The sequence below is a fragment of the Osmerus eperlanus genome, chromosome 3, assembly GCF_963692335.1.
Source record: "Osmerus eperlanus chromosome 3, fOsmEpe2.1, whole genome shotgun sequence".
NCBI classification, from domain to species: Eukaryota; Metazoa; Chordata; class Actinopteri; order Osmeriformes; family Osmeridae; genus Osmerus; species Osmerus eperlanus.
In genome coordinates this window covers 7,109,922-7,134,460 of record NC_085020.1, presented here as the reverse complement: position 1 = coordinate 7,134,460, position 24,539 = coordinate 7,109,922, and the positions used below count along the sequence as shown (strand labels likewise).

Below are 24,539 nucleotides of genomic sequence, written 5' to 3'. Positions count from 1 at the left end.
TGTTTAATTCAATATATTTGTTTATTATTCATAAATAATATCTCTCAAAAAAACAATTACCTGTGTGCATCAAGCTGTCTTGCATGATGCGAAATACTATTAGAGGTAGAAAGTATCCATGGGATTTTGGGCGTAGGTGTACTGTATCTTGACGTACCAAATTAAATTTAAATATGTGATGTAGGATTACAGGATGGGTGGTAGTATTCGGTTTGGTTTCAAGGGTAATTTGACGGATGCGGCCCTGATCTTCAGTTTTTGATCACTCTAAATTATGTATTATATTATACTATGTTTGTGCAATAAAGTGCACAAACATAAAACCTGTCATACACTCACAACCGTCAGATATGCGTTCTTGAAACTTTGACTCCAATCGAAATGTCAAAACAGGATATTAGTATTTGCGTAACCATCACTTTCACATGCTCTATCATAATCGGGTGACTCATGACAGGTTGCTTTTGAGACGTTTTCTCGCCATTTACTGTAGTCTATGTATGGACTCTTCTTTGCGCTCATGGGTGCTGACCATCAACAGAAAATCCAGGTACAGTAAATCTAAAACATACACTTATGGTATGATACATAGACAACCAACGACACTGTAAAATCAACATCTATATAATTACCAGAAACTGGTAGAACTGATTATGTGCGTATCAGAACATACAACTATGCTGTCAAAATTACTTTAATTCAACAATATTTCTCTACATGTCTTGAACTCGTCGATAATGATAGATATTTAGGTAGTTGATGGTTGCTGCCTCATCATGTGATCGCAACAGACAGTTCGATCGACCTGCTCTTTGCTCATTTCGTCTGCCTGCTTCATTTGGTACCAATGCAGCTTGCTATTTCATGCAAACAGCCGACTCCGGACCTGTTTTATCAAAGTGATTCATACTGTGATGACTAAGAAGAGAATAATACAGGTGAATGATCAATTTCATTGACAAGTTCATTTCAATTACGTGTGTGCATTCACATGTACTCAGTTGCAACAGGCCTGCTGTTGTTATTCGCTAGCTAACTTGCAAGCTAACGCCATACTAGCCAATCAGCTTCTGTTGACTCTACAATATACTGTAGCTAGTGTGAGGAGTTAGCTACTATACTAGCTGTCTAGTTGTTGACAGTTGGTTTGACAGCGAGGGCGGGTAATATATTGCTCTTTTCAAATAATGTTGGAGAAATAAATTACTATCAACTTCTAGCAAGTATCTAAAACACTCGTAGCCAATGCTACTGTACCCTTTCACGCATCAAAGTACAATTTTTTTAGCTAGACAGCTAGCTCTAACTAGCATGTTTAGCTGTTCATGGCCCAAGTACAGTGACCACACAGTGATTTGTTTTCCGGCATAGCTAGCGTTAGCTAACAAAGAAGTAGAATTCGTTTGAGACATTTTGTACTTGTAGGGGTGTATATCACAAGTTACAGGGCCTGCGGTGTCACATGATAGTCAGAGTAGTGATGCTGCATCTGATGTTGTCATTTTCCTCTACCGCGACTCCACCTCTGACTGTAGAATTATTAGAACTAAAAGCTTAGAAACTGGAGTTGTGACATGCAGAGCAGCAGAAGCTAGCTAAAGTGCCAGTAATACATATCAAAGGGTAAGTTTGTCCAGACACAATTTAGCTTGATACTTGCATATACCTTTTAGACTGTCTTGCTTGCTGTCTGAATTGACACTGCATGTTTAAGCCGGCTGTGGGTTTTGTGCCAAGACAGGTTTTGTTGTAAACAGTTGACAGTATTATGACAAGACATGCAAAATTGTCTGCTTTTCTTCTTTTTTTCACAACAACTCAACTTTCAATTCAAGAATGTGAGGTTCAGGAAACATTAATGCAGTGACTGAAAGAGCACACTCTGCACAGTTTTCTCAGTTTCCTATTATTTCAGTACCAATGAGTGAGGTTTCCGTTAAGTGTGGGCATATCCCTTTAGCAATTGATGCTGGGTTGCACATTTCTCTAGTACTGAGCAGGGTTACGGTGAGTAGAATCATGTGCCTCCATTAACAGTAAGCCTGTGAACTATGTGCCAGTGGGTCCAGTTACAAAATATAGATATTTTGGAGAATATATAATAACCACGCCTATTGTTTCAATATGTGATTTGTCATTAAAAAGGATTGCTGTTCCAGCATGATTTTTATTCAAGAACAGATTATGAACTTGGATTCACAAAATGATCATGGTGGTTACTGATCAGGTAGGGCTTAAGGAAAGTAACAGAAACTCAGTAGCTCAGCGGCTGACATATGAGCATGATGGTAGATAAATCAGGCCAACCAGAATATTTTGCTTGTAAGAATTTGTATTTGTGCCAAGTGGTGTTCAGCTACTTTTTAAAAAGTGATTACATAGGTGGCCTATATATTCATGGTTATATATTTAGGGCACGGCCAGTGTTTATTTATACATTTATTGATATTTACATTTAGCAGACGCTCTTATCCAGAGCGACTTACAGTAAGTACAGGGACATTCCCCCGAGGCAAGCAGGGGGAAGTGCCTTGCCTAAGGACACAACGTCATTTTGCACGGCCGGGAATCGAAATGGCAACCTTCAGATTTCACCTGACTCCCTGCTCCCGATATATCTGTTGAAAGGAAGGCTATAACACTGTCTTAGAGTTAAAATGAAGCAACACACTCATTGGGCTTCTTTCAACCAGGATCAGTGACATGGCTGCTGATGACAAATCCTCCTCCTCCTCAACTCTGGATTGGAGCACAGAACCGCCACTGTCAGCTACCAGCCCGTCCCACCTGACACACTTCAAGCCCCTGACACCGGAGCAGGATGAGCCACCACTCCGCTCGGCCTACAGCTCCTTCGTTAACCTGTTTCGCTTTAACAAAGGTCATACAACATACAGACACAGACATACACCAAATTACTCCAAATGGTTATGGTATCTTGCATTTCAGAGACTGTTGTGAGGTTAATTGCTTTAGGTGGTTAGTTTAGTGAGTTTAGTCACGTCTCTCTTGCTGCTTATCTACAGTGTGGAAATCCATTGATGGATAGGTTTGTTTTGCCATGTTGCTTTTATTATTCTTCTTTTCAAATGAAGATGCTTTAGCAGATATTAGTGTGGAGCCAATGTCTCATGAAGTCATGTGATAGAGAGTTAGCATTTGGAAAGGTGCCAGGAGTCAAACACACGAGTCACGTGTGTTTGTAGTCCACCCCCAATTACGGAAGACCGATCACCAAGGCAACAGCAGATGACCCCTCATGCTCCCCTCATGACTGCTTAGAAAATGATACGTTTAGATTACAGAGTATATTCACAGCAATAAATGTTATATTTTACTGTAAGTTTCATTGGGGTGTTATAAAAGAAATATAAAATGTATGTAATGACAATACAGCAACATGGAAGCTAGGTTACGAAAGACGTTTAGAAAGTGGACCGCGTTATTGATATGGTGTTTACAAAATGGTCTAAGGGTTCTCGATACGTGATATGTTTGCCCGATGGTTCTTCTCTCGTTGATGTGCGTGTACAGAAGAGGGCCGCCCCCCATCGGTAGAGAAGTCAGAGGTGTCCAGTCCGTCGCCACAGGGAGAGAGGAGGAGCTGGTCCAGCAGCCCCGCCCACTCTGTCCATGGTTCCGGAACACACAGGAAGCAGCACCCAGATGGACTACGCCGCACTTCCACAGCCTCGGGTAACACACACACACACATATCCACACACATTCATATCTCATTACTGGATTGATAACTGGATGGATGGAACAGTTGGAAACATTCAATATGTTCCAAGTGATTTTAGTATCTACCTCAGACTTCAATAATGATGCTGGAAGTCTCTCTTTCATGCTCATCATGTACATGTAATCAGGAATTATGGAGTTATAAGAGACGGTTCTCTTCTCGTGACCTTATCAGGAATCTCTTATCTCTTATCAGAAAAACCCCCACAACTGCCCATGGTGTGACTGTGCACATTCACATTAGAAATGTGTCATGATGTTAGGGATGGTGCAATAAGGAACCTTGCCTGCATTGGTTCTCTAAGAAAACAGGAAAATGTTCTCCTAAAATAACACTCCTTTGTGTCAGTTTCCTTGTTTTAATTCTGCTTTAACTGGTGAGTTTGACCCAATCAGATCTCTTCAAGGAGAAGTAGATGGTGCCAGCTTAAAGTGAACACAGTTCAAACTACCTGTGTGCTGCCAGTACCAGTACACTCTATAGGTCTTGGTTTTAATGCCACATTTCAATGTTGTACTGTGAAAACTATTCAGTTTGCATTGCAAGAATATGTTATGAGGTGTTTTCAAAGATGTCCTGAATGTGTGTGAATACCCCTTCAAGTAGTTGAACATGTAGTTGAGATGAACAGGTTTCTGAAACACAAAGGGCCATGACAATGTTCCTCATACTTATACAAACCCTTGAATGCATCATTTAAGGGGAGAGAAATGAATGATCTGTGTGAGTACATCCATTCAAAAAGCCTTTTCTTATGTCTTCTCTGTTTCCAGTGGATTGGCCAGGTGAGGGTCTTCTGCACTGTGTGCCTTGCTAAAACACATGCAAAAAAATAACAGTTTTGTGCTTTTTCTGTGCAATTCTGACCACTGAAATGGCCTAACAAATATCCATGAGTGATGGGTGTGTGTATTTGTTTGAAGTAAAGATTATTAAATAGCTAAGCCAATGTTGCATTATTGCTTGTTGGATATAGGTCTCTTATGATATGAGTGGTTTGATGGCTATAACTGACATTGAAAAGTACATATTAGTGACACTACAGTATTAAAGCTAACACCATCATTTTACATCACCATACTACATTTTATGTTTCCCTGCATTTGATGTCTTGAATTACTAACTGTCTTTCTGCACATTCACAGTTAATAACCACCTTACCAGAGTTTACAGAAGTTTGGCCGTTATATAGTGTATGCACGTGACTGTTTACTGTAGAATGGTTAGGTTGTGTCCCTATTGTGCTCAACTTAGTTATGTGTGTGTGTGTGTTTGCTCCCTAGATGGCCACAGGAAATCGGAAGCGTCCCTGGGCACTCATGACCCTCGTACAGCTGTTCAACTGCGGACTGCTCTGAAGAGACTGAAAGAGATCATGGAGGGAAAGAGCCAGGTACAGATGTCATACAACTGAACAGTAAACCACTGTCACATCCTACCTTTGACATTTAGAATTGGACTTTTCCAAACTAGACTGGGTTTGGTGCAACAGGTTTGGAGTCTGTGATCAAATACACATTGTATATTCCATTAACTTGAAGCCATGAAGATGGACAAAGAACAGCTGCTCTTGTTTTCAACAAGAGCTTCATTACTTTTCAGGACAGCGACCTGAAGCAGTACTGGATGCCCGACAGCCAGTGCAAGGAGTGTTACGACTGCAACGAGAAGTTCACCACCTTCCGCCGGCGCCACCACTGTCGCTTGTGTGGCCAGATCTTCTGCAGCCGCTGCTGCAACCAGGAGATCCCTGGCAAGTTCATGGGCTACACGGGTGAGTGCCTACGGGGTGGGGGACACACGATGGACGAGTGGGAGGCCACCATGACTCGCCCTCCCTCATACTGAACCATATAAGAGAGCGGGGGGGAGGGGGGGGTCAGCAAAGGAAAGAGGTTACGGCAAGGAAGAGGCCCGTGGCTGATACAGCTGGATGATCTATGAGTATGTACAGAGTCCTTTGGGTGACAGGAGCATGGTGTGTGTGTGTGTGTGAAACAGACATGAGACTGTATTTTCTGCAGTCGTGGGTGTTGTTTGGGCCTGGATTGTTATTGGTTCTTGATTTGACCTGGGCTGTGGTAAGTTGACCAGCTGGCTAATAGCGTGTTACCGCATGAGCACACACTCTTTTGAGTGAATTGAAAAACTTTAACTCAACTTACCAAGCATGTTTGGTTGCTTTTGATGCTGTGAGGCTGATGGAATTAACCATAGCAGTGATGTGTTGTTCAGTGGTTGCCTTCTGTTTGTTCTAGTGTTTTCTCCAAGCAACCACTTTCACTGAATGGCTAGTCCACAGGGTTATATGTGTTTGAGGTGTACTTGATGTTCCAGAAATAATGCTGAGGATTTGCATTCAGCATGAATGGTTAACGCCGAGGTTGATTAATCATTGGCTTTCTTTGGTTGCTTCCCTGAACTAATCCCAACACAAACTATCTGACTCGACCTCTAAGGTGCAGATCATGAAAACCTAACCTTACTCTTTTTCCTCTCTCTTTCTAACCCCTCCCCTCACTCTCTCCGTGCTGTCTGGGTCCCCTCCCGTCCTCCCCCCACCACGCGCCCGTGTAGGAGACCTGCGTGCCTGTACCTACTGCCGGAAGATCGCCATGAGCTACGCCCACTCTGCAGACTCGGGCTGCATCGGCGAGGACCTGAGCGCCCTGTCCGACTCGCCCTGCTCTGTGTGCGTGGAGCCCAGCGAGCCCCGCACGCCCGTGGGGGGACGCAAGGCCAGCCGCAACATCTTCCTGGAGGAAGACCTGGCCTGGCAAAGGTGAACACAGACATGCTGACAGAGAGGGATGTTCGCTTACCTTATCCTTTAACCCTGCCCTTACCTCTGCCTCATTTTACACCCCTGCCTCTTGCCACGCCCCTCCTTCATTCTATACCCCTGCATCATTTTACGTTCAAAAAAATCAAAAAAACGTTTTACATTTTATTGTCATGCTAAAAGATGCTGGTACATTCATTCTTTTCCTAACCAATCAGTTGTCTGTCTTTTTGAAATAAGTGTCTTTGAAAATACACTGGCATAGAGGAGCCTAAACCACAACACTAGTGAGTGATCAGTGCATGGCCCTGGAGCACACTCTGTGCTCTTTGATTCTTGAGCGAAAACCATCTAATCAATTTCTCTTGGGGAATTTCCCAGGTCAATTTCTAATCAATTACAAGTTCTGGATTCTAAGCCTGTGCTTGTGATAATCAATTTGTTGTCATCAAATCCTGTGACAATCTTTGATCTGATAACTGTTCGCCTCCTCCTTGTTTCTCTGTGGACCTTTCTTTAAGAAAATCTTTTCCTCTCTCTCCTGGCATAGAAAAACTCCTATTGGGATGAGGAAGAAGTGAGTCTGGCTGTCATTCTTTCATTTGCCTTTCAAAGATCTGTTCATTCTTCTATGAGTTCTTCCTTACACTCTAGCTCTACCACGAAGACTTCTGCATGCTTCTCTGAAACAAGTTTGTCTTGCATGGTGAACACTAGGCATGGGTCAGTTACCGGTTTCAAGGTAAAGCGCGGTTTGAAAAAGTCACGGTTTCAATACCTCTCAAATTTTCCGTTACCGTTATACCGTTGCTGCAGTATGAGCTGTCTTTTTAAGTGTCTCGTCAAAGACGGAAAGTACAGGAATACCTTAGGTTTTAAGGCCGAAATATACTACTTCGACTCCGTTTGTCTGTCTGTCCGTAACTGAGTCGGAGTAGTATATTTCGGCCTTTACGCAACGGACTAAGTAACCCTCCGGTTGGTGCGAGCAACAGTCAGTCACCACCAGGTGTATCGAATAGCCGATGGACGTGCACTCCTGGAACTTTTCCCTGCATTATGGGAATCTTTCGGGAACCGAAAACATTCGGACGGCCACGGATGAAGGAAATACAATTTGTAAGACGTATTTTAGAGAATCTCCGACCTTTTTCTCGCAAATTTACGACTTTAATCTCAAAATATAACCCCCCCTCCGATTTTTTTTTTTAAGGGCCACCGTCGTGGATTAGGCTATTACAGGTCTCCAATCTCACGCATTTGCTGTGAGAGTCACTTCAACCATTTCTCACGCTGAGAAGTGCAGATTTCTGCTGAGTTGATAGTTGTCTCGAGTTATATAGTTAAAAACCAGACAATAAGAAACACGGTATGGTAATCTCACGCCAAATTTTTTGATAAAACTTGAGAGCCCTGCTACTACATTTCTGCTATTTAATACCAAATGAGGGCCTACATTTAGCTAGGGGTCACGTATATACTTTTATGTAAGTCTTCCACCGTCTGTGTGTGTATAAGTTAAATTAAAAGATAGTTATGTATTGTTCTTTTTAGTAAAAAAAAACTATCAAATAATTGAACTATTTCACTTGACATGTATACTGCTGTCCAAACAATTTAATATGTTGCTTAAAAATTAAATCTATTGTGTTTATTGCAATACCATGAAACCGTGGTATTTTTTCTCAAGGTTATCATACCATCAAAATCTGACACCGGCCCATGCCTAGTGAACACATACATTTAGATTGATTTGAGGTGTACTGAGAATAGCATTCATGTTTTGCAATATATGTGTGTCAGTTTGATTCACCAGGAGTCTCAGAACAGTGGGCTTAACTCCAGACTAAATGCACTCCAAGAGGATGTGGGCAAGTCACCAGCCAGAAAAAGGTGAGACATTGATTTCAGCTCCCAGTAGAAAAAAGTCTTTCAGGGATTATATTTCAAATATCTTTCACACTTATTTTTGTGTGTGTGCGTGTGTGTGTGTCTAGGTCCGCCAGTGTGACCAACTTGTCTCTGGACCGCTCAAGTTCTTCCATGGTGCCCTCCTATGACAGCTCAGTAAGCCCCCAGACCAGCCGGGCCATGCCTGGGCTCAAGGCGGACCACGGCGAGGAGGAGAGGAAGATCCTGCTGGTTAAGACCCATCTCTCTTTCTGTTTCCCATTTCACAATGTTCTCTCTGGTGCTGGTTGAGTCTAAATGTGTGAATGATTTATGCTGTTGCGCTGCTATCATGTAGGACTCATCTCAGCTGAAGGACCTGTGGAAGAAGATCTGTCACAACAACACTGGGATGGAGTTCCAGGACCACAGGTACTGGCTGAGGACATACCCCAACTGCATTGTGGGAAAGGAGCTGGTCAATTGGCTGCTGAGGAATGGTACCATTTCTACCAGGTAAATGTTCTCATGACCCTGAAGGGAGTATTTCATGGTACAACTCACGAGTAACTGACGTTAAAGCGAATTACATCTCTTGTTTGTCTTCTGGACTCTCTCTCCACCCCCTCTATGTCTCTGTCAGGGCCCAGGCTATAGCCATAGGCCAAGCTCTGGTGGATGGTCGGTGGCTGGACTGTGTCACTCATCATGACCAGCTGTTCCGAGACGAGTACGCCCTCTATCGCGCCCTCCAGGTGAGTCGCTGGCATGTGAGATGAGAGGGAAGGACCGCCGATATTTCCGAACGGGCACTTCATTCCCAGCGTCGTCTCTCCTCTCCAGAACACAGAGTTCTCTGAGACGCCGTCGCCCGACAGTGACAGTGTCAACTCCCTCGAGGGACACTCCGAGCCTTCCTGGTTCAAAGACATCAAGTTTGATGACAGCGACACCGAGCAGCTGGCTGATGAGAGTGATTACACGATGCACAGTACGTACCCCTTCCCTGACCACGCCACTTGAGGGAGATCAACAGGAGATCACCTTTATGCCATGTACACTACGTGACCAATAAAATGTGGACCCCTGACCATCACACCCACAGTATATGAGCTGGTCGGACTTCTCATTCCAAAACCATGGGCCTTAATATGCCCCCCCCCCCTCCCGCACACACCCATTGACCTCTATTGATGCTATCGCCCTCCCTTTGTGCATGGGGGAATTGTTGATTTGGGGAATGAGAGGCTCAACAAGCAGGTGTCCGGATACTATTGGCCTAACTAGTGCAGTTATGATTTTGCGTGACCAAAAGAGCTCTATTGCATAAATCCCCTTGTTAGACTCTTCCAGCCCCAGTAAGAGGACTTCGGTCAGTAGCTTCCAGTCAGCAGTGGACAGTGACTCGGCTGCATCCATTAACCTCAACATGGAGCAGGACAATGTCAACTTCCACATCAAGAAGCAGTCCAAGTACCCCCACGTACCCCCCCACCCTGCTGAGCAGAAAGGTGAGTGTCACAAGGCAGCACAATTAGTCGCTTTACACAAACTTTGATTAGCTAGAGGTACTAGAGGTAACAAGTTTTCTGAATAGTTTAGATCGTTGATCGCATATTGATCTGTAGTGTGATTATAACATGAGATTTTTATCTGAAGAAAACTAAAACATATTCACCTTTCGCCAGCATCAGAGTACCTGGTCTCAGAGGACGGAGGACAGAACATCTTAATCAGCGATGCCTTCATCAAAGGTAGGAACTTCCTGCTCCTCATTCTTTGTTCTACACTGTGAAAATGTGTGCAGAACGCCAAAAGAGGAAGCAATCCCCCTGCAGCTGGCCTGGTGACAACAGGGCTAGAAAAAAAGGTCATTGGTAGGTTTGAGCAGCACACACACCCAGCTGTCGTCCCTTCTCACTTCCTCCCTCTCTTTGCCTGTGCTCCCCTCAGAGTCTCTGTTCAACCGCCGCGTGGAGGAGAAGGCCAAGGAGATGCTGTTCACCCCTCTGGGCTGGCACCACAGCTCCCTGGACCAGCTCCGCGAGGAGAACGGAGAGAAGAAGGCGATGGAGAGACTGCTGTGAGGAGCAAACCAAGCAGCTCGACAATGGACGTGTGCTGAGTGCACCGTGTTTGAAATCCTGCTGTTTACATCGACTTGTCTGTTAGAGAATTTGCTGTGAATTAAGGACACTTTTGACCTTGTTTAACCAGTTAGGTTAGACCTGCTTGTGGAATTATCTTTGACAATAGGTCCAGAAGTAACTTTATTGTACTCAGAGTTGTACTCTGGTCTGCACCGAGGTGTTGGTAGTTAGAGGTAGTTCCTGAAAAGCAAGCCACGGTAACAATCTCTTCCCTTCACAGCTCTGCCAACCATAGCCACATGATGGCGCTGTTGCAGCAGCTGCTCTACAGCGAGTCCCTGTCCCTCTCCTGGCGTGACATCATCGTGCCCGTGGTCAGGCAGGTGGTCCAGACTGTGCGGCCTGACGTACGCAGCTGTGACGACGACATGGACATCCGCCAGCTGGTCCACATCAAGAAGGTCAGAGTGACGGTCACGACTTTGCTGTCCATTCCAGATTGGGCGTGTGTGCGACGGTTTCAGCAGTTAATTCTTTGTATTCTAGATTCCCGGAGGGAAGAAGTTTGACTCTGCCGTTGTCAATGGCTTTGCATGCACCAAGAACATTGCCCACAAAAAGGTAGGCATAGTGACCTTTCCTGTGGTAGCCCCCCTCCTCCACCCCTCCCCAAAGACACTGCCTGATCTCCCTGCTTCTCCTACTCCATGTCTGTGCAGATGAACTCCTACATCAAGAACCCCAAGATCCTGCTGTTGAAGTGCTCTATAGAGTACCTCTACCGGGAGGAGACCAAGTTCACCTGCATTGACCCCATAGTGCTGCAGGTCAGTCTGTCACCCAGTACTAGGGACCGTCTTGTGACGTGCATGTTCTAGATGGAACTGCACCAAGTGACGTGTGACACATTGGAGATCCCCTCGGCTCGACCTCCCCGCTCATCTGTTTGTTTCCCCAGGAACGGGAGTTTCTGAAGAACTATGTGCAGCGTATAGCCGATGTGCGTCCCAACCTGGTGCTGGTGGAGAAGACGGTGTCTCGCATCGCCCAGGAAATGCTGCTGGAGCACGGCATTACGCTGGTGGTCAACGTCAAACCCGTCAGTACCTAACCTCGCCTTCAACCTTCCAAATCACTGGAGCCACTGTTGGGTGTTGGCTTGTGTGGCTCTGGGAAGCTCACTTTTGCTTCTTGTGGATGTGTGTACTGTGTAGCAAGTGTTGGACCGGGTGAGTCGTATGACCCAGGGAGACCTGGTCATGTCCATGGACCAGCTGCTGACCAAGCCTCGCCTGGGAACCTGCCACAAGTTCTATCTGCAGTCCTTCCAGCTGGCCAATGGTGAGCAAGATGACTAACCTAACATAATTTTCCCCTTTGAATCCCACCCTGAATGTACTGTACTGTATATAGAATGTGTTGCGGGCTGTTTCAGCAAGGTTGCTTTTCAAGGAGGGAACGCGAGTCAGGTTTTTCTCTGGTTCAATGTGCAAGTACTTTATTTGATCTCATCATAGATACAGTGTCTTAAGCTTAAGCATCAGTCATTTTTATACTCTTTAAACAAAGGCCCTCCCTTTACCTAAACATGGGCATGCAGAAAAACATCCTGCCTCTGGCTATCTCTTCCTTTTCCTAATGTCAGCACTTCTATCCAAAGTGCATCTCTCAGTCTAAAGGTCCTACATTAAACTGTGTCTTGTTCTTTTCCATCTTCATACTGGGTCTGTCTTAGGTCAATTATTTCCTGTCTTAATGTCTCCTGATTAACCTTTGTCAGTGACAGTTAATCTAAGGTAACCATTCAGTCCTTAGTCAGTGATGGTTCATCTAAGGTAAGTCAGACAGTCTAGCTAGTAGTTTCATACAGTTTTTTCGGCCACAACAAATGTACATGTATATTTGTTTTGGTTTATCTTGACAGGTTTTTCCTCGTTCCCTTCCTCCCACCATTCAGACAACGTGAAGACGCTGATGTTTTTCGAGGGCTGTCCCCCTCAGCTGGGCTGTACCATCAAGCTGCGCGGGGCTTCTGAGTATGAGCTGGCCCGGGTGAAGGAGATCATCGTGCTGATGGTGTGTGTGGCCTACCACTCCCAACTGGAGATCTCCTTCCTGATGGACGAGTTTGCCATGCCGCCGAGCCTGGGCAAGAGCAGCTCTTTCCCCTGCCTGCTGGAGAGCACCACTGTGGAGGAGGACGAAGAGGGACAGGGAGGAGGAGGAGGAGGAGGAGAGAAAGGAACAGGAGGAGCATTTGTAGTGGAGATCCAGGGAAAGGGGGTCAACGGAAATACCGTGTCCACGGTAGGTCCCTCCGGGCCGGGGCAACTGGAGGAGAAGCCTCCCTCTGGAAGGCTGCCGTGTGTCTCTGAGTCCCATGTCAAGGACAGCGAGAGCCCTAATGGCAACAAGAAGCCGGCTTTGTCCCCCTTGTCCTCCCATGGGGCTGAGGGGTTGGGGTCCGCAGTAATGAACTCCACACCCTTGTTCAACCCCTTGGCACCACTACATCCCGTGTCCCCGCCCTACCTCATCGATGACCTGGACCTGGACCCGGTGCCGGAGGAGCTGGGAGGAAAGGCGGAGGTGGAGGGCTCGGCGGGACTCTCAAGGGCGGAGTCCGGGGAGGAGAGCTCGTGCTCCGAGGCGGTTCCCCGGCTCTTCAGGGACCCGCTGCAGGATGACACCGGGCTGTTTGTCACCGAGCAGGTGGCCTCGACTGACGACCGCCTCAAGTCCATCTCGGCGGCCTTCAAGCAGGAGCTGAAGGACATCATCCTCTGTATCTCTCCGTTCATTACCTTCAGGGAGCCCTTCCTCCTCACTCCTGCCGGCCTTCGCTGCCCCAGCAGAGACTATTTCCCCGAGCAAGTAAGCGGTTTGGCTATACGACTTAAAGTAATCGTTTTTCAATGTTCTCTCCACTTCACTCCAAGCAATGGCAACGGTCAATAGCTCTAAGTGTCTCCAGTCCATTCCTGATCCATGGCGCTGGAGTTTATAACGTGTTCCCCCCCCCCTCCGTAGGTCTACCTCTCTCCACTGCTCAACAAGGACTTCAAGGAACTGGACTGCCGCAGGAAGAGGCAGCTGCTCAAGGACTCCGCCCCGTCGTCGTTCGGGGGCGTGGCCAACGGCGGCCCCCCGCCACGGCCCGTCGAGGTTCGGCCCTCCCACCGGCTCACCAGCGCTCGCATCGCAGAGCACCTGGGCTGCAGCCAGGACCTGGCCAAGATGCTGGCCGACTACCGCGCCCAGGGAGGGCGCATCCGCCAGCGGGCCGAGGCCGACCCCTTCGTGTCGTCCACCTTCAGTCATCTGCCTTCTCGTGAGCCCTCGATCAAGGCACCCGTCAAGGCCGACAGCGAGGACGAGAAGCCGGCGGGACAGAATGACGTGACGTGGGCTTCTAAGGTGATACCGACCTCCTGGTAAAGACAGCGTAACACAGGATGCTGTGGATGCTGTGGAGTCCCTCTCAGTCCTGTACTGTGCTGGTCCTCCTATGCCCCCCTCTCTGTGTGTAGATTTGAGGTGATTGGATTGGGTGATTGTGTTGTTGTGAAGCTGTGTCTGGTGCGAATGTCATCACATTCGATACTCGGTCCATGCTGAATTGCCTTTTAGAACTCAGGGAAACTAGTTGATAAGAGAGTTGTGACTCAGAAACAGCCCATCTTACCTGTCCCCCACGTCTCATTCAGCCAATGCTGGTCTCAGACCAGTGTGGTCTATTGATGACGAGTGGAGCCCACCACATCATCCCTGACCTGAGATCTGTTGGGGAGACTGTGAGTGCACTGGTGTGCTCTTCTGAATAGCACCGTTTGACCCTTGACGGCTTGTTGATCTTTGTTGTTGTTGTGTTTGCTTTTGTCTTCAGCTGGACTGTCTGAACCCGGTGAACCACCAGCGCCTCTGTGTGCTGTTCAGCAGCTCCTCAGCCCAGTCCAACAATGCCCCGAACCCCTGCGTCAGCCCCTGGTAAACCCCTCCTATCTCCTCCTGACCGCCCTTGGTGACCCATCGGGCAGGCCTGCTGACAGCTCTAGAAGGTTCCAACCCTGTTCTCAAGCATGTTCTGTTCCCCTCACACAGGATCGTGACTATGGAGTTCTATGGAAAGAATGACCTCACTCTTGGCATATTTCTGGAAAGATACTGTTTCAGGTGAAGCATGCTCTTCAACCATACCATTTTGTACAAACATCAACAACTTTTGCTTATACATTGCAATGATATACCTTTTTTAATCAAACGACTTCTGTCGGCCTGTGTGGTGCAGGCCATCCTACCAGTGCCCCAGCATGTTCTGTGAAACTCCCATGGTGCACCATGTCCGGCGCTTTGTCCACGGCAGCGGCTGTGTCCAGATTGTCCTGAAGGAGCTGGACTCTCCAGTCCCTGGCTACCAGCACACCATCCTCAACTACTCCTGGTGCCGCATCTGCAAACAGGTCAAACTGAGGACAAGGCCCTCCGGCACGCAGCCTGCATGGCACTAACACATCTCTCTGTGGCCTCTCCTACGTCTCTGCTCACGTCCTCTCTTCCTGTAACCCTGGAACTGTAGGTGACTCCTGTGGTGCCTCTGTCCAATGACTCGTGGTGCATGTCCTTCGCCAAGTACTTGGAGCTGCGTTTCTATGGCCACCAGTACATGCGGCGGGCCAACGCCGAGCCCTGTGGCCACTTCATCCACAAAGACTACCACCAGTACTTCTCCTACAATCAGATGGTGGCCTCCTTCAGGTCAGTGCGACCACAGCACACACGCTCTGAGCCAACCCGGGGAGGAGACCGAGGTGGAAGAGAATGTGCGAGCCGTATGTTTACAACGAATATGTGTTTTTGTGTTCCCCTCAGCTACATCTCTGTGAGGCTGCTGGAAATCTGCCTTCCTCCTCCCAAGATCTTCATCAGGAACCAGGGGCCCTCCAAAGCCAACATGCAACTGGACCTCAAGGACTTCACGCAAAAGTAAGGCGACCTTTCACGTGTGCATGCAGAAATACGATTTATTGACCCCACTGTATCAAGTCGGGGCTACTACAAACCCTGTCCTTTTTCTGTTTCTACCTTGCATTGGCAGAGTGAGCCAGGTGTACCTAGCCATAGACGACCGCCTTACCTCCCTCAAGACCGACACCTTCAGCAAGTCAAGAGAGGAGAAGATGGAGGACCTGTTTGCCCAGAAAGATGTACGCTCCCCCTCGAAACAGTCAACCTTTCTGAACGTCACTCGGAACACCTTTTTTGTCTCTTGGCACGTTGGCCTACAACTCCAGTCCAGCGTTGGTGACCTCGGTGAGCTGTGTGTGTGTGTGTGTGTGCAGATGGAGGATGCGGAGCTCCGGGCCTGGATAGAGAAGCTGCAGGCCCGCCTGCAGGCCTGCGGCGTGGACTCCCCCCAGCACCTGCAGACCGTCCTGGAGTCGGTGGTGCTGAAGAAGCAGAGCCTGTGTGAGACCCTGCAGTCATGGAACACCAGGTGATCCACCCACCCCCCGCCCCGCCCACCTCCCTCACCCGGCAGCCTGTCTCCTTTCTAACGGCTGCTTCGTGGTGGTCGCGGCAGTGCGCGTCGGGGCTCGTCCACACCCCGGGACTCCTATTGACCCGCCCTCCTCCCCCTGCAGGCTGCAGGATCTGTTCCAGCAGGAGAAGGGAAGGAAGCGGCTGTCTGTCCCGCCCAGCCCCGGGAGACACAGACAGACGGAGGAAAGCAAGGTCTGTGCCCTTTGGATACCCTGACGTTTCGGGATCAGCTCCCCCAGATCCAACCGACGTTTTTGTCTTCTCTTAGAGCGTGCTGCTGGGAGTTTGTGTGTGGTGTCGACCCCGGAGTATAAACGGTCTGTGTTTTGATTGACAGACAAGTGCCCTGGAGTCTTCTCCTCGGAACCCCTCTCCCGTGGTGCAGAATGGTGATAAAGGTGAGGGGCTTGGCCCCGCTTTCAGGTTCCGTCATTTGCTGGTGCGTGCGATGCTGATGGGCGTGTCTATGTGTTTGATTGACAGAGGACCGTCACCTGAACACCCTCCCGTCACTGTCTAGCTCCTCCTCGCTGCTGCCGTCACCAGGGGAACCAGGCTCGGAGCCACTCACCTCTGGACCCTCCTTCCCTGACCTGGACTCTGTCAGCATCCCAGAGGGTATCCTCACACACACACACACACACACACACATGCACAAACTGACCCGGCGCACATAACACACACTACAAATACGTAGCTCTAACTTTATCCATGCCTGTCTCAGATGTGTTTGATGGACACCTGTTGGGCTCCGCTGACAGTCAAGTGAAGGAGAAGTCTACCATGAAGGCCATCCTTGCCAACCTGTTGCCGGGCAACAGCTACAACCCCATTCCCTTCCCCTTGTGAGTCTAAGCTTGTAAAAGAGTTTCCATTGAACAACATTTCAGTCCGGGACCACGCTCACTCTTTCTAGACCGAGACAGCATTGGGCGTTTTTCTGATTGTGTGGTGACGTGTGTTGATCAGCGATCCAGACAAGCATTACCTGATGTACGAACACGAGAGGGTCCCCATTGCCGTGTGCGAGAGAGAACCCAGCTCCATCATCGCCTTCGCTCTCAGGTGAGGACCTCTCCTCCCCTCTCGGTTACAGCCTCAGCCAAGACAGGTCTGAGTCTGTCCTCTGCTGACCGCCTCTTGGGAACAGTGGAAGGACACTGGCCTAACGTTGTGTTAATCCTAATCTGCTAATCCTCCAGCTGTAAGGAGTACAAGACGGCTTTGGATGAGCTGTCGAAGACGACCGGGAAAGCGGGAGGAGAGGAGACCACCCAGAACATCACGTAATGAACCTCCTCCTCTTGAACTGCAGTTACATAGAGGGTAGAGCTCAGTGGTTAGAGCATTTGACTCCAGATCAAGAGATTGCAGGGTCAAATTCCGCACTGTACTGTACGTCGCTTTAGATAAAAGGGTCTGCTAAATGACTGTTACATTAATACATGACACAATGTCGTTTAACTCCAACAAAATCTAGGTTGGTTACATTGTTACATAGATAAGTCACATACATTTCTCGGGTTAGAAAGAGTTGCATGTGATGATGCTGACTGGACTATTTCCGGTTCTTTCCTTGTGTGTGGCCGCTGCAGCTCTGACAGCCGGGTGAAGAACAGCCCTGCCAAGCCCAACGAGACCACCTCCTCCCAGACTGGCCGCAGCAGCTTGGAGGCCGACCCACTCAGTGAGTGACCCTCTCCAGGGTCGAAGGTCAAAGTCCTAACCTGGGCAGTAGATGGGAGACCTGACCTGAACTAGTCAAGTCATACAAATGAATACCCCCACCTTCTAGACTTCATCTAAGATGGCTGTAAGGAAAAATGCTAGATTAGGTTATGGCGATAACAAGGGTATATATGTTTTTATTGCAGAGGATTCTGATGGAGGAGACAAGCACAAGAAACAGGCTGGGAACCCACACATTGAGCTACGTGAGTCTCACTCATTCTGTCCCCCATCTATCACTTCCACACTTTCCATGCCCATATCTTCAGTATTTGACTGGTCTGTTGGCAATGAAACACAACCTCATAGATCGACCCTTAGCTCTCCATAATTCAGCCTTTCCGATGCCACTTGGGCTGTGTGACGTCCTGCATCGATCACCCCTCTCGTTTCCCAGAGTTCTCTGACGCCAACGCCAAGTTCTACTGTCGGATTTACTACGCTGAGGAGTTCCACAAGATGCGCGAGGAGATCATGGAGAGCTCGGAGGACGACTTTGTCCGCTCGCTGTCCCACTGCATCAACTGGCAGGCCCGGGGCGGCAAATCCGGGGCCGTCTTCTACGCAACCGAAGGTACCTGCACGCACGCACCCGACTGTATACGAGCATTTGGCGACAAGACACAACTACTTTATCTCTATAATATCTTCATTCCATCCTCTGTGATCGAGATCTACAAAGGTCCAGCCCTGTGGTGTCCGGCCTGCGTTGCTAGCCTCCTTTGCCTCTCTGTCCTCAGACGACCGCTTCATCCTGAAGCAGATGCCCAGGCTGGAGGTCCAGTCCTTCCTGGACTTTGCTCCTCATTACTTCACTTACATCACTGGAGCCGTGCAGCAAAAGGTAAACTCCTTAGTAGCATCTGGTGTTGACGCTCTCTAATTCGCTGCGTGGCTTAGTAAAGGAACTAATGAACTAATGTGGTGGTTGCTTAGACAATCTGAACTTGACCTGGCAATGGTTTGTTAAACCACGTTTCACCCTATTTGCCCCCCCCCCCCAGCGTCCGACGGCCTTAGCCAAGATCCTGGGTGTGTACCGGATCGGCTACAAGAACTCCCAGAACAACACTGAGAAGAAGCTAGATCTCCTGGTCATGGAGAACCTGTTCTATGGCCGCAAGATGGCCCAGGTGTTTGACTTGAAAGGTTCCCTCAGGAACCGCAATGTGAAGACCGACTCAGGGAAGGAGAGCTGTGAGGTGGTCCTGCTGGATGAGAACCTTCTGAAGCTGGTCCATGACAACCCTCTGTACATCCGGGCCCACTGCAAGGCTATCCTGAGGGCCGCCATCCACAGCGACGCCTACTTCCTGTCCAGCCACCTGATTATCGACTACTCTTTGCTAGTAGGGCGCGATGACTCTACAGACCAGCTGGTGGTGGGCATCATAGGTGAGGGACGATAAACACGGCCACAGGCAAATGGATTTATGCTTTAAGCTCGCTTTCTGATAGCGTCGGATGCTGCGCTAAATCTCTTCCCTATATTATTTCAGATTACATCCGCACTTTCACATGGGACAAGAAACTGGAGATGGTGGTCAAATCCACTGGGATCCTTGGCGGACAAGGTAACCGATATACCCAGTGTTGTCGCTGGCTCTTGCCTATTTTCACGCATGCATGTATTTAAACGTGTGACGTGTCGGCTGATGTGCGTGTCTGCGTCCACAGGGAAGATGCCCACGGTGGTGTCTCCTGAACTGTACCGAGCTCGCTTCTGTGAGGCTATGGACAAGTATTTCCTCATGGTCCCTGACCACTGGACTGGCCTTGGGGTCAACTGCTGAGAACCCTGGATCAGCTACCATACACTATAAATCTATATATATATATATATGTCTTTTCCTTCCCCACACCCTGACACTTAATCACAGACACTCCCTCAGATTGACGTCCCAGTCCCCTGCAGGAGAATCCTCAGCCCAGCGGGGATCCTCAGAAGCACACTGAACAATGAGATGTTTGATTATTGAGTAATGAAAGCAAGGCCAGTGTGTATCCTTCGTCTCAGACTCCTTCCTCAGTAATTGGACCCTTCTGACAGCGCTGGTTAACCTATTACCCAGGCTCTCTTCAGTATTGCGGAACATCTTTTCTAGCCCGCATATCATGACGTTCCTGTGGGGAATACTACTGCAGTTGATTTGCCAAGACTCCAACTGTTTTAAAAGGACAGTGAAAGAAAGCAAATACTGGGGGGAAAAGGAAAATCTTAACTGGACCTAGTTTGGTGAACAAATAATAAATGTAATGTAAAAGTTTGTAAATGTACAGAGATTATGTAATTAAAGAGAAATAACACTGCTTGGTCACGGTTTGGACCTGTGACAGGTTCTTTGTCTCCTCATTTTGCAACCAGTTGACAAGTACAAGTACACCATATTTACATGAGAACGATCCCAAAGACTTTATCATACCAATAGTTTAATGTATGTATACAAACCAACACTGTTAAATTAAACCGTTTTATTCTAGAATTGTACAATTCATATAAAACAAAGGGTGGCTGACAGCCCTCAGCTGTACATACTGCATCAAGAACTGGTATGAAAATTTGACACATCGATACAGATTGTCGCAACTGGTGGTGCTCAGGTGGTTTAGTAATACTGACAGATCTGGTCTCACGCATCTCATGAACTTTAATTCAGAAATATTACAGCCAAGCTAACACTGCTTTTTTCCATAGGTGTGTGTGCGTAGCAGGGTTGGGGCCAGCTCAATTTCAGTCTAAGAAAGGCTTTGAAATTATTTTTCTTTTCTTACAATTGTAATATATCTTTTATTTGCCATTAAATAACTTCAAATCCTAGAAAAAGAATGGCCTTTCCTCCGTTTGCTTCCTGAAAGGATTGAGTTGACTCCAAGCGAGGTGATCTGGGTTTTCTGTGTAATAGATTATTACAGACAAGGTTGTGCTTTGCTAAAACCATATGTACAAAAGCAGATTTAAAAACGTCACTTCATTAGACATTTTAGACCCATTCTCTCACAAACACACATTAACACACACACACAGCTTTATGACTGTCGCTAGGGAGATCAGATTGGTGTGAGGTTCTTCTCAGGGATATACGGTACGTCATTTGATAAGACAGCAGAACGGTCCACCAGTGTACAAGAACCAACTCTGATCTCCAATCAACCCCCTGACACTCACTTCACACACACACACAAGCAGGAACATTTGTTTCCTTGCACAAAGGAAATATTTCCAACTTTTTTTCCAAGTAAATGTACAAAACAGACGACTCGTGAATACAAAGACATGTAACAAGGCACTGGACAAGTTTGAGAGACTGGCACATCGTTGGTAGGTAGACAAACAGTAGAGGGAAGTGGGCAGGAGAAGGGGAGTGGTCAAGGCCCTGTGTTAACTTTACATTATAAGTGCTGGCAGTATTTGTACCATCTTAGTAAATACCATACAACTTCCTCACTTAGGCATTCTTATGACCTTGTATATTCATGTGGAAACTCAGGTAATATTAGACATCATAATAGTTTTGTTTTTTATCAGGACATAGGTGAAAACAGGCAGCAGACAGGTAAAAACAGCTACCCAATTCAAACATGATATAGTTAGGGTGGGCTTGATTTTGTTAGGCAGTGGAGCCACATTGAAAGTCTTATGTGTGCAAACTAAGCATGCAAGGAAATGAAATCAAGCTCACCTCAAGAATTTCACACTTGAAATACATCAGATCTATCTGTCCCGTAGAAACAGAGATACCCATACAACCATTCTTACTCATGGAAATGTTTTTTTTTTAAGTTATGTAACCCTGTTTCTGGAGATAAAATAGATACCTCCTAATCTATGCTTCAGTTTGTCACCAGGCAGCTATTAGCTTTGGCCTATGTACCTTGAAAGAATACCCAGCAACAGGAATGGACATACATACTTAACATATGTTAAGTCATATTTTTGGTTACGTCAACCAAACAAAGAATCTTTCAAAATAAAACAAGGTTAAACTCTATTGTTCTTCCTCCTGGTCCTCTTTTTGTACAAACAGTAAAAAATGGCTTTAAGAAAAGTCTCAGATGCCATCTTAGTCATGCTGAGACATAGTACCGAGGTTGGTCTGGAGAATACCCCACAAGTAGAGTCATCCTTCTGTAGAGACAGGTCCTTGATACAGGCTCCCCCCTGTGGAGGAGTGAGCACTGAGGAGAAAGGCCGAACAGGGGGAGGGGGCGGGGAGGGGGCGGGGGGCGGGAATGTGCAGAGCTAAGGCCCTCAGACTGCATCCCTCATTCTCTACCCCGCTCCCTGAAGTCTGCACTCACAGCACACAATAAAAACACTGGGTTATGTATGACCAATTAGGAGTTGTGTTCGGGGGGGGGGGGGGGGTAGAGAGTGAGGGTGCCGACAAGGTAGTCCGTCAGCTGGGGTCAAAAGGTTTCAGAGTCCGAGTCGTTCTCGGTGGTGCCCTCGCTGGAGGGTCCGGAGGGGTTCTTAGGGCTGCGTGGCCCCCGGGACGACTTCCCCGGACGGGGTAGCTGTCTCAGCAGAGAGCCTGGGGAGGGGGCTCCAGAGCTGCAAGGGGAGCAGAAAGGCATCATGGTAGCCAGAATGAGAGCCAGACAGTCAGCCACCTCCCTGCTAGGGGCGCAAGCCAGAGCAGGTGTCAGACCTAAGAGAGAGAAAGAGAGACAGAAAGGGAGGAGGAGGAAGGAAGGGGGGAGGAAAAGGGAGAAAAAGGGGAGATGGAGGGAGGAAGAACAGACAAATGGACAAGGAAGCAGGGGCGAGGCAGAGGGAGGGACGGGGGAATGAGGAAGACACCAGAGAAAGCAGCATTCCATTAGTAGACAGCCAGCACAGACATTACATAGACCACAAGACACACCGAATACAGGCAAACAACCACCTCGCCTCTTCCAGAACCTGACCTGAGAACGGGACTGGCCAAGTAGGGAACACGGGGACAGAGAGCTACGATACAAACCGATAAAGCCGCGGGACAAACATACGCAGCATCTTCCGTTTCCCCTCTGAGCGCGGTACATAGAAACAGCAGCCGGTGGCTGTCACGTCAGAGACAGACACGCAGGCAGGCAGGCAGGCAGGGGGCTGGCGGCAAGGGGGGGCACACCTACCGTTCTCATCCAGCATCTGGACGCTGGCGCCCCGGGACAGCAGCTCCTGAACAGCCTGCTTCAGTCCGCTACGGGCCGCGAGGTGGAGGGGACTGAGAGGGACGCAAGCACACACAGAAGGGGAGGGCTTTCGAATGAGTCTCTTCGAACCGTGAGAAAACGTATCGTTGCGGACACTGCACTCTGGCGCCGAGGGGGGAACTCACGTCTGCAGCGCTGCGTTTGTGGCACTTATGAGGGCGGAGTCGGTCAGTTTCTCCAGGATGAACAACACACAGTCCTCCTTTCCCTGAGGGAGAGGAGAGGGGAGATTACAGTTCCACTCCTCACCTCTGGGGGGGGATGTCCTTTATAACAGCTGGATAGTGTCTGACAGGTAAACTTACTGCACTGCAGGCCAGGTGGAGGGCCGTGTTACCACTGTGGTCCGTCAGACTCAGGTTGGCCTTGGCACTGGTCCACAGCAGCTCTGGAGAAGACACACATACTGGGCTGTAGGAATGACCACTAGACATGACATCCTTCAAGTGTGTCACACACACACCGACAGACACACGGACAGACAGACAGACAGACAGACACACAGACAAACAGTCAATAAACGGGACTCGTACCGACTGCCCCAACTCCACCCTTCTCAGCAGCCATCATCAAGGCAGTGCGCCCTGACTGGTCAACAGTATCTACAGGTGCATCGTGGGACAGGAGGAGCTGGACACAGTCCACATGGCCAGAGAAGGCTGCAGCGTGGAGAGGTGTCCTGTCAGGGGGGGAGAGAGAGCAGCCAGTCAGGACAAGCTTGGTGAAGTAAGACACAGTGGGCTTCGTTAGAATGTAGCACACACCCACACAGGTCCTACCTGTCTTTGGCATCCTTACAGCTGACGATGTCCGAGCCCATGGCCTCCAGGAGCAGAGAGGCACACGGCTCGTGGTCGTTCATTCTGGAGAGTCGACCCGCAAACACACAAGACGTCAGCACTGAGGACCTCGGCTTCATGCATTCAAGGGGCACGACTCACGTAAACCTCCCTCTCCGAGCCCGTAAAAAAAACTCTCAACTCACACAGCACAGTGCAGGGGGGTGAAGGGGTTCCCATCTATACAGCGACAGCCTTTCTGTTCCAGCAGTACCTCAACGCAGCCCTCGTGACCTGGGAACACAAACCGGCTAACGTTAACACACACACACACACACACACTGCAGGATATCAAAATCTGTTTGGAAGAATCCCAAAAAGCCTGCTGTGGGGCTTGACTAAACAAGCCGTTAAGGCTGGGTGATATTCCAGCCGTGGCTGTGTCTGGGGCGACTCACCGTAGTAGCAGGCCCAGTGCAGAGGCGTGTAGCCCTGGAGGTCCCGGAGCGGGGGCAGGGGAGGCTCGGAGCAGGCTATGCTCAGCAGCTCGCTCAGCCACGAGGCGTAGCCCCGCGCGGCTGCCAGGTGGATCGACGTGCGACCCCGGGCGTCGCCTAGCAACACGGAAGCTTCCTGCTCCAACAGACACTGGACGCACTCTTCCTGGCCGCAGAGCAACTGGAGAGAGGGGGAGGGAGTCCGGTGAGAGGTATCCCCCGGCAGCATTGGAATCAAGACAACAAACGAGCCCCGATCCCACAGGTGTAACGAGACGTTCTGCATGTTTC

General features: G+C 48.5%; 2 protein-coding genes across 9 annotated transcripts in view; one reads left to right on the top strand and one right to left on the bottom strand.

Annotated features, from left to right (window-relative positions):
• The first annotated feature begins 800 nt into the window (after positions 1 to 800).
• Positions 801 to 19,977, top strand: pikfyve (phosphoinositide kinase, FYVE finger containing). 6 transcript variants are annotated; one of them, XM_062456880.1, is made up of 43 exons: positions 801 to 938; positions 2,694 to 2,881; positions 3,535 to 3,696; positions 5,029 to 5,138; positions 5,348 to 5,519; positions 6,323 to 6,527; positions 7,078 to 7,104; positions 8,331 to 8,420; positions 8,525 to 8,669; positions 8,776 to 8,933; positions 9,061 to 9,172; positions 9,261 to 9,408; positions 9,761 to 9,928; positions 10,106 to 10,171; positions 10,371 to 10,500; positions 10,788 to 10,968; positions 11,054 to 11,128; positions 11,227 to 11,334; positions 11,466 to 11,606; positions 11,722 to 11,848; positions 12,465 to 13,381; positions 13,538 to 13,924; positions 14,215 to 14,301; positions 14,394 to 14,494; positions 14,609 to 14,680; positions 14,796 to 14,967; positions 15,084 to 15,262; positions 15,377 to 15,490; positions 15,603 to 15,711; positions 15,847 to 16,001; positions 16,150 to 16,240; positions 16,386 to 16,446; positions 16,532 to 16,666; positions 16,773 to 16,893; positions 17,018 to 17,113; positions 17,251 to 17,334; positions 17,644 to 17,735; positions 17,923 to 17,982; positions 18,174 to 18,350; positions 18,517 to 18,620; positions 18,781 to 19,171; positions 19,276 to 19,350; positions 19,454 to 19,977. In XM_062456880.1, exons 2-43 carry the CDS (start codon positions 2,704 to 2,706, stop codon positions 19,567 to 19,569), a joined length of 6,399 nt encoding a protein of 2,132 aa, XP_062312864.1. In that variant the 5' UTR covers positions 801 to 938; positions 2,694 to 2,703; the 3' UTR covers positions 19,570 to 19,977. The 6 variants fall into 6 exon arrangements, with proteins under 6 accessions (XP_062312864.1, XP_062312862.1, XP_062312863.1 ...); XM_062456878.1 differs by having other exon boundaries at positions 12,432 to 13,381; XM_062456879.1 differs by lacking the exon at positions 7,078 to 7,104 and having other exon boundaries at positions 12,432 to 13,381.
• Positions 19,978 to 20,233: 256 nt separating this feature from the next.
• The window catches only part of ankrd44 (ankyrin repeat domain 44), a 15,556-nt gene continuing 11,250 nt past the window's right edge, over positions 20,234 to 24,539 (bottom strand). For 2 of the 3 annotated variants that reach the window (XM_062456888.1, XM_062456889.1), the window contains exons 21-28: positions 24,210 to 24,429; positions 23,958 to 24,045; positions 23,752 to 23,835; positions 23,506 to 23,651; positions 23,278 to 23,360; positions 23,098 to 23,180; positions 22,892 to 22,983; positions 20,234 to 22,425 (exon numbers count right to left, since the gene is read on the bottom strand). In XM_062456888.1, the coding sequence (XP_062312872.1) occupies positions 22,184 to 22,425; positions 22,892 to 22,983; positions 23,098 to 23,180; positions 23,278 to 23,360; positions 23,506 to 23,651; positions 23,752 to 23,835; positions 23,958 to 24,045; positions 24,210 to 24,429 (1,038 nt within the window). In that variant the 3' untranslated portion in view covers positions 20,234 to 22,183. The remainder of the gene's footprint in view (positions 22,426 to 22,891; positions 22,984 to 23,097; positions 23,181 to 23,277; positions 23,361 to 23,505; positions 23,652 to 23,751; positions 23,836 to 23,957; positions 24,046 to 24,209; positions 24,430 to 24,539) is intronic. The other variant, XM_062456890.1, reaches the window with a different exon arrangement.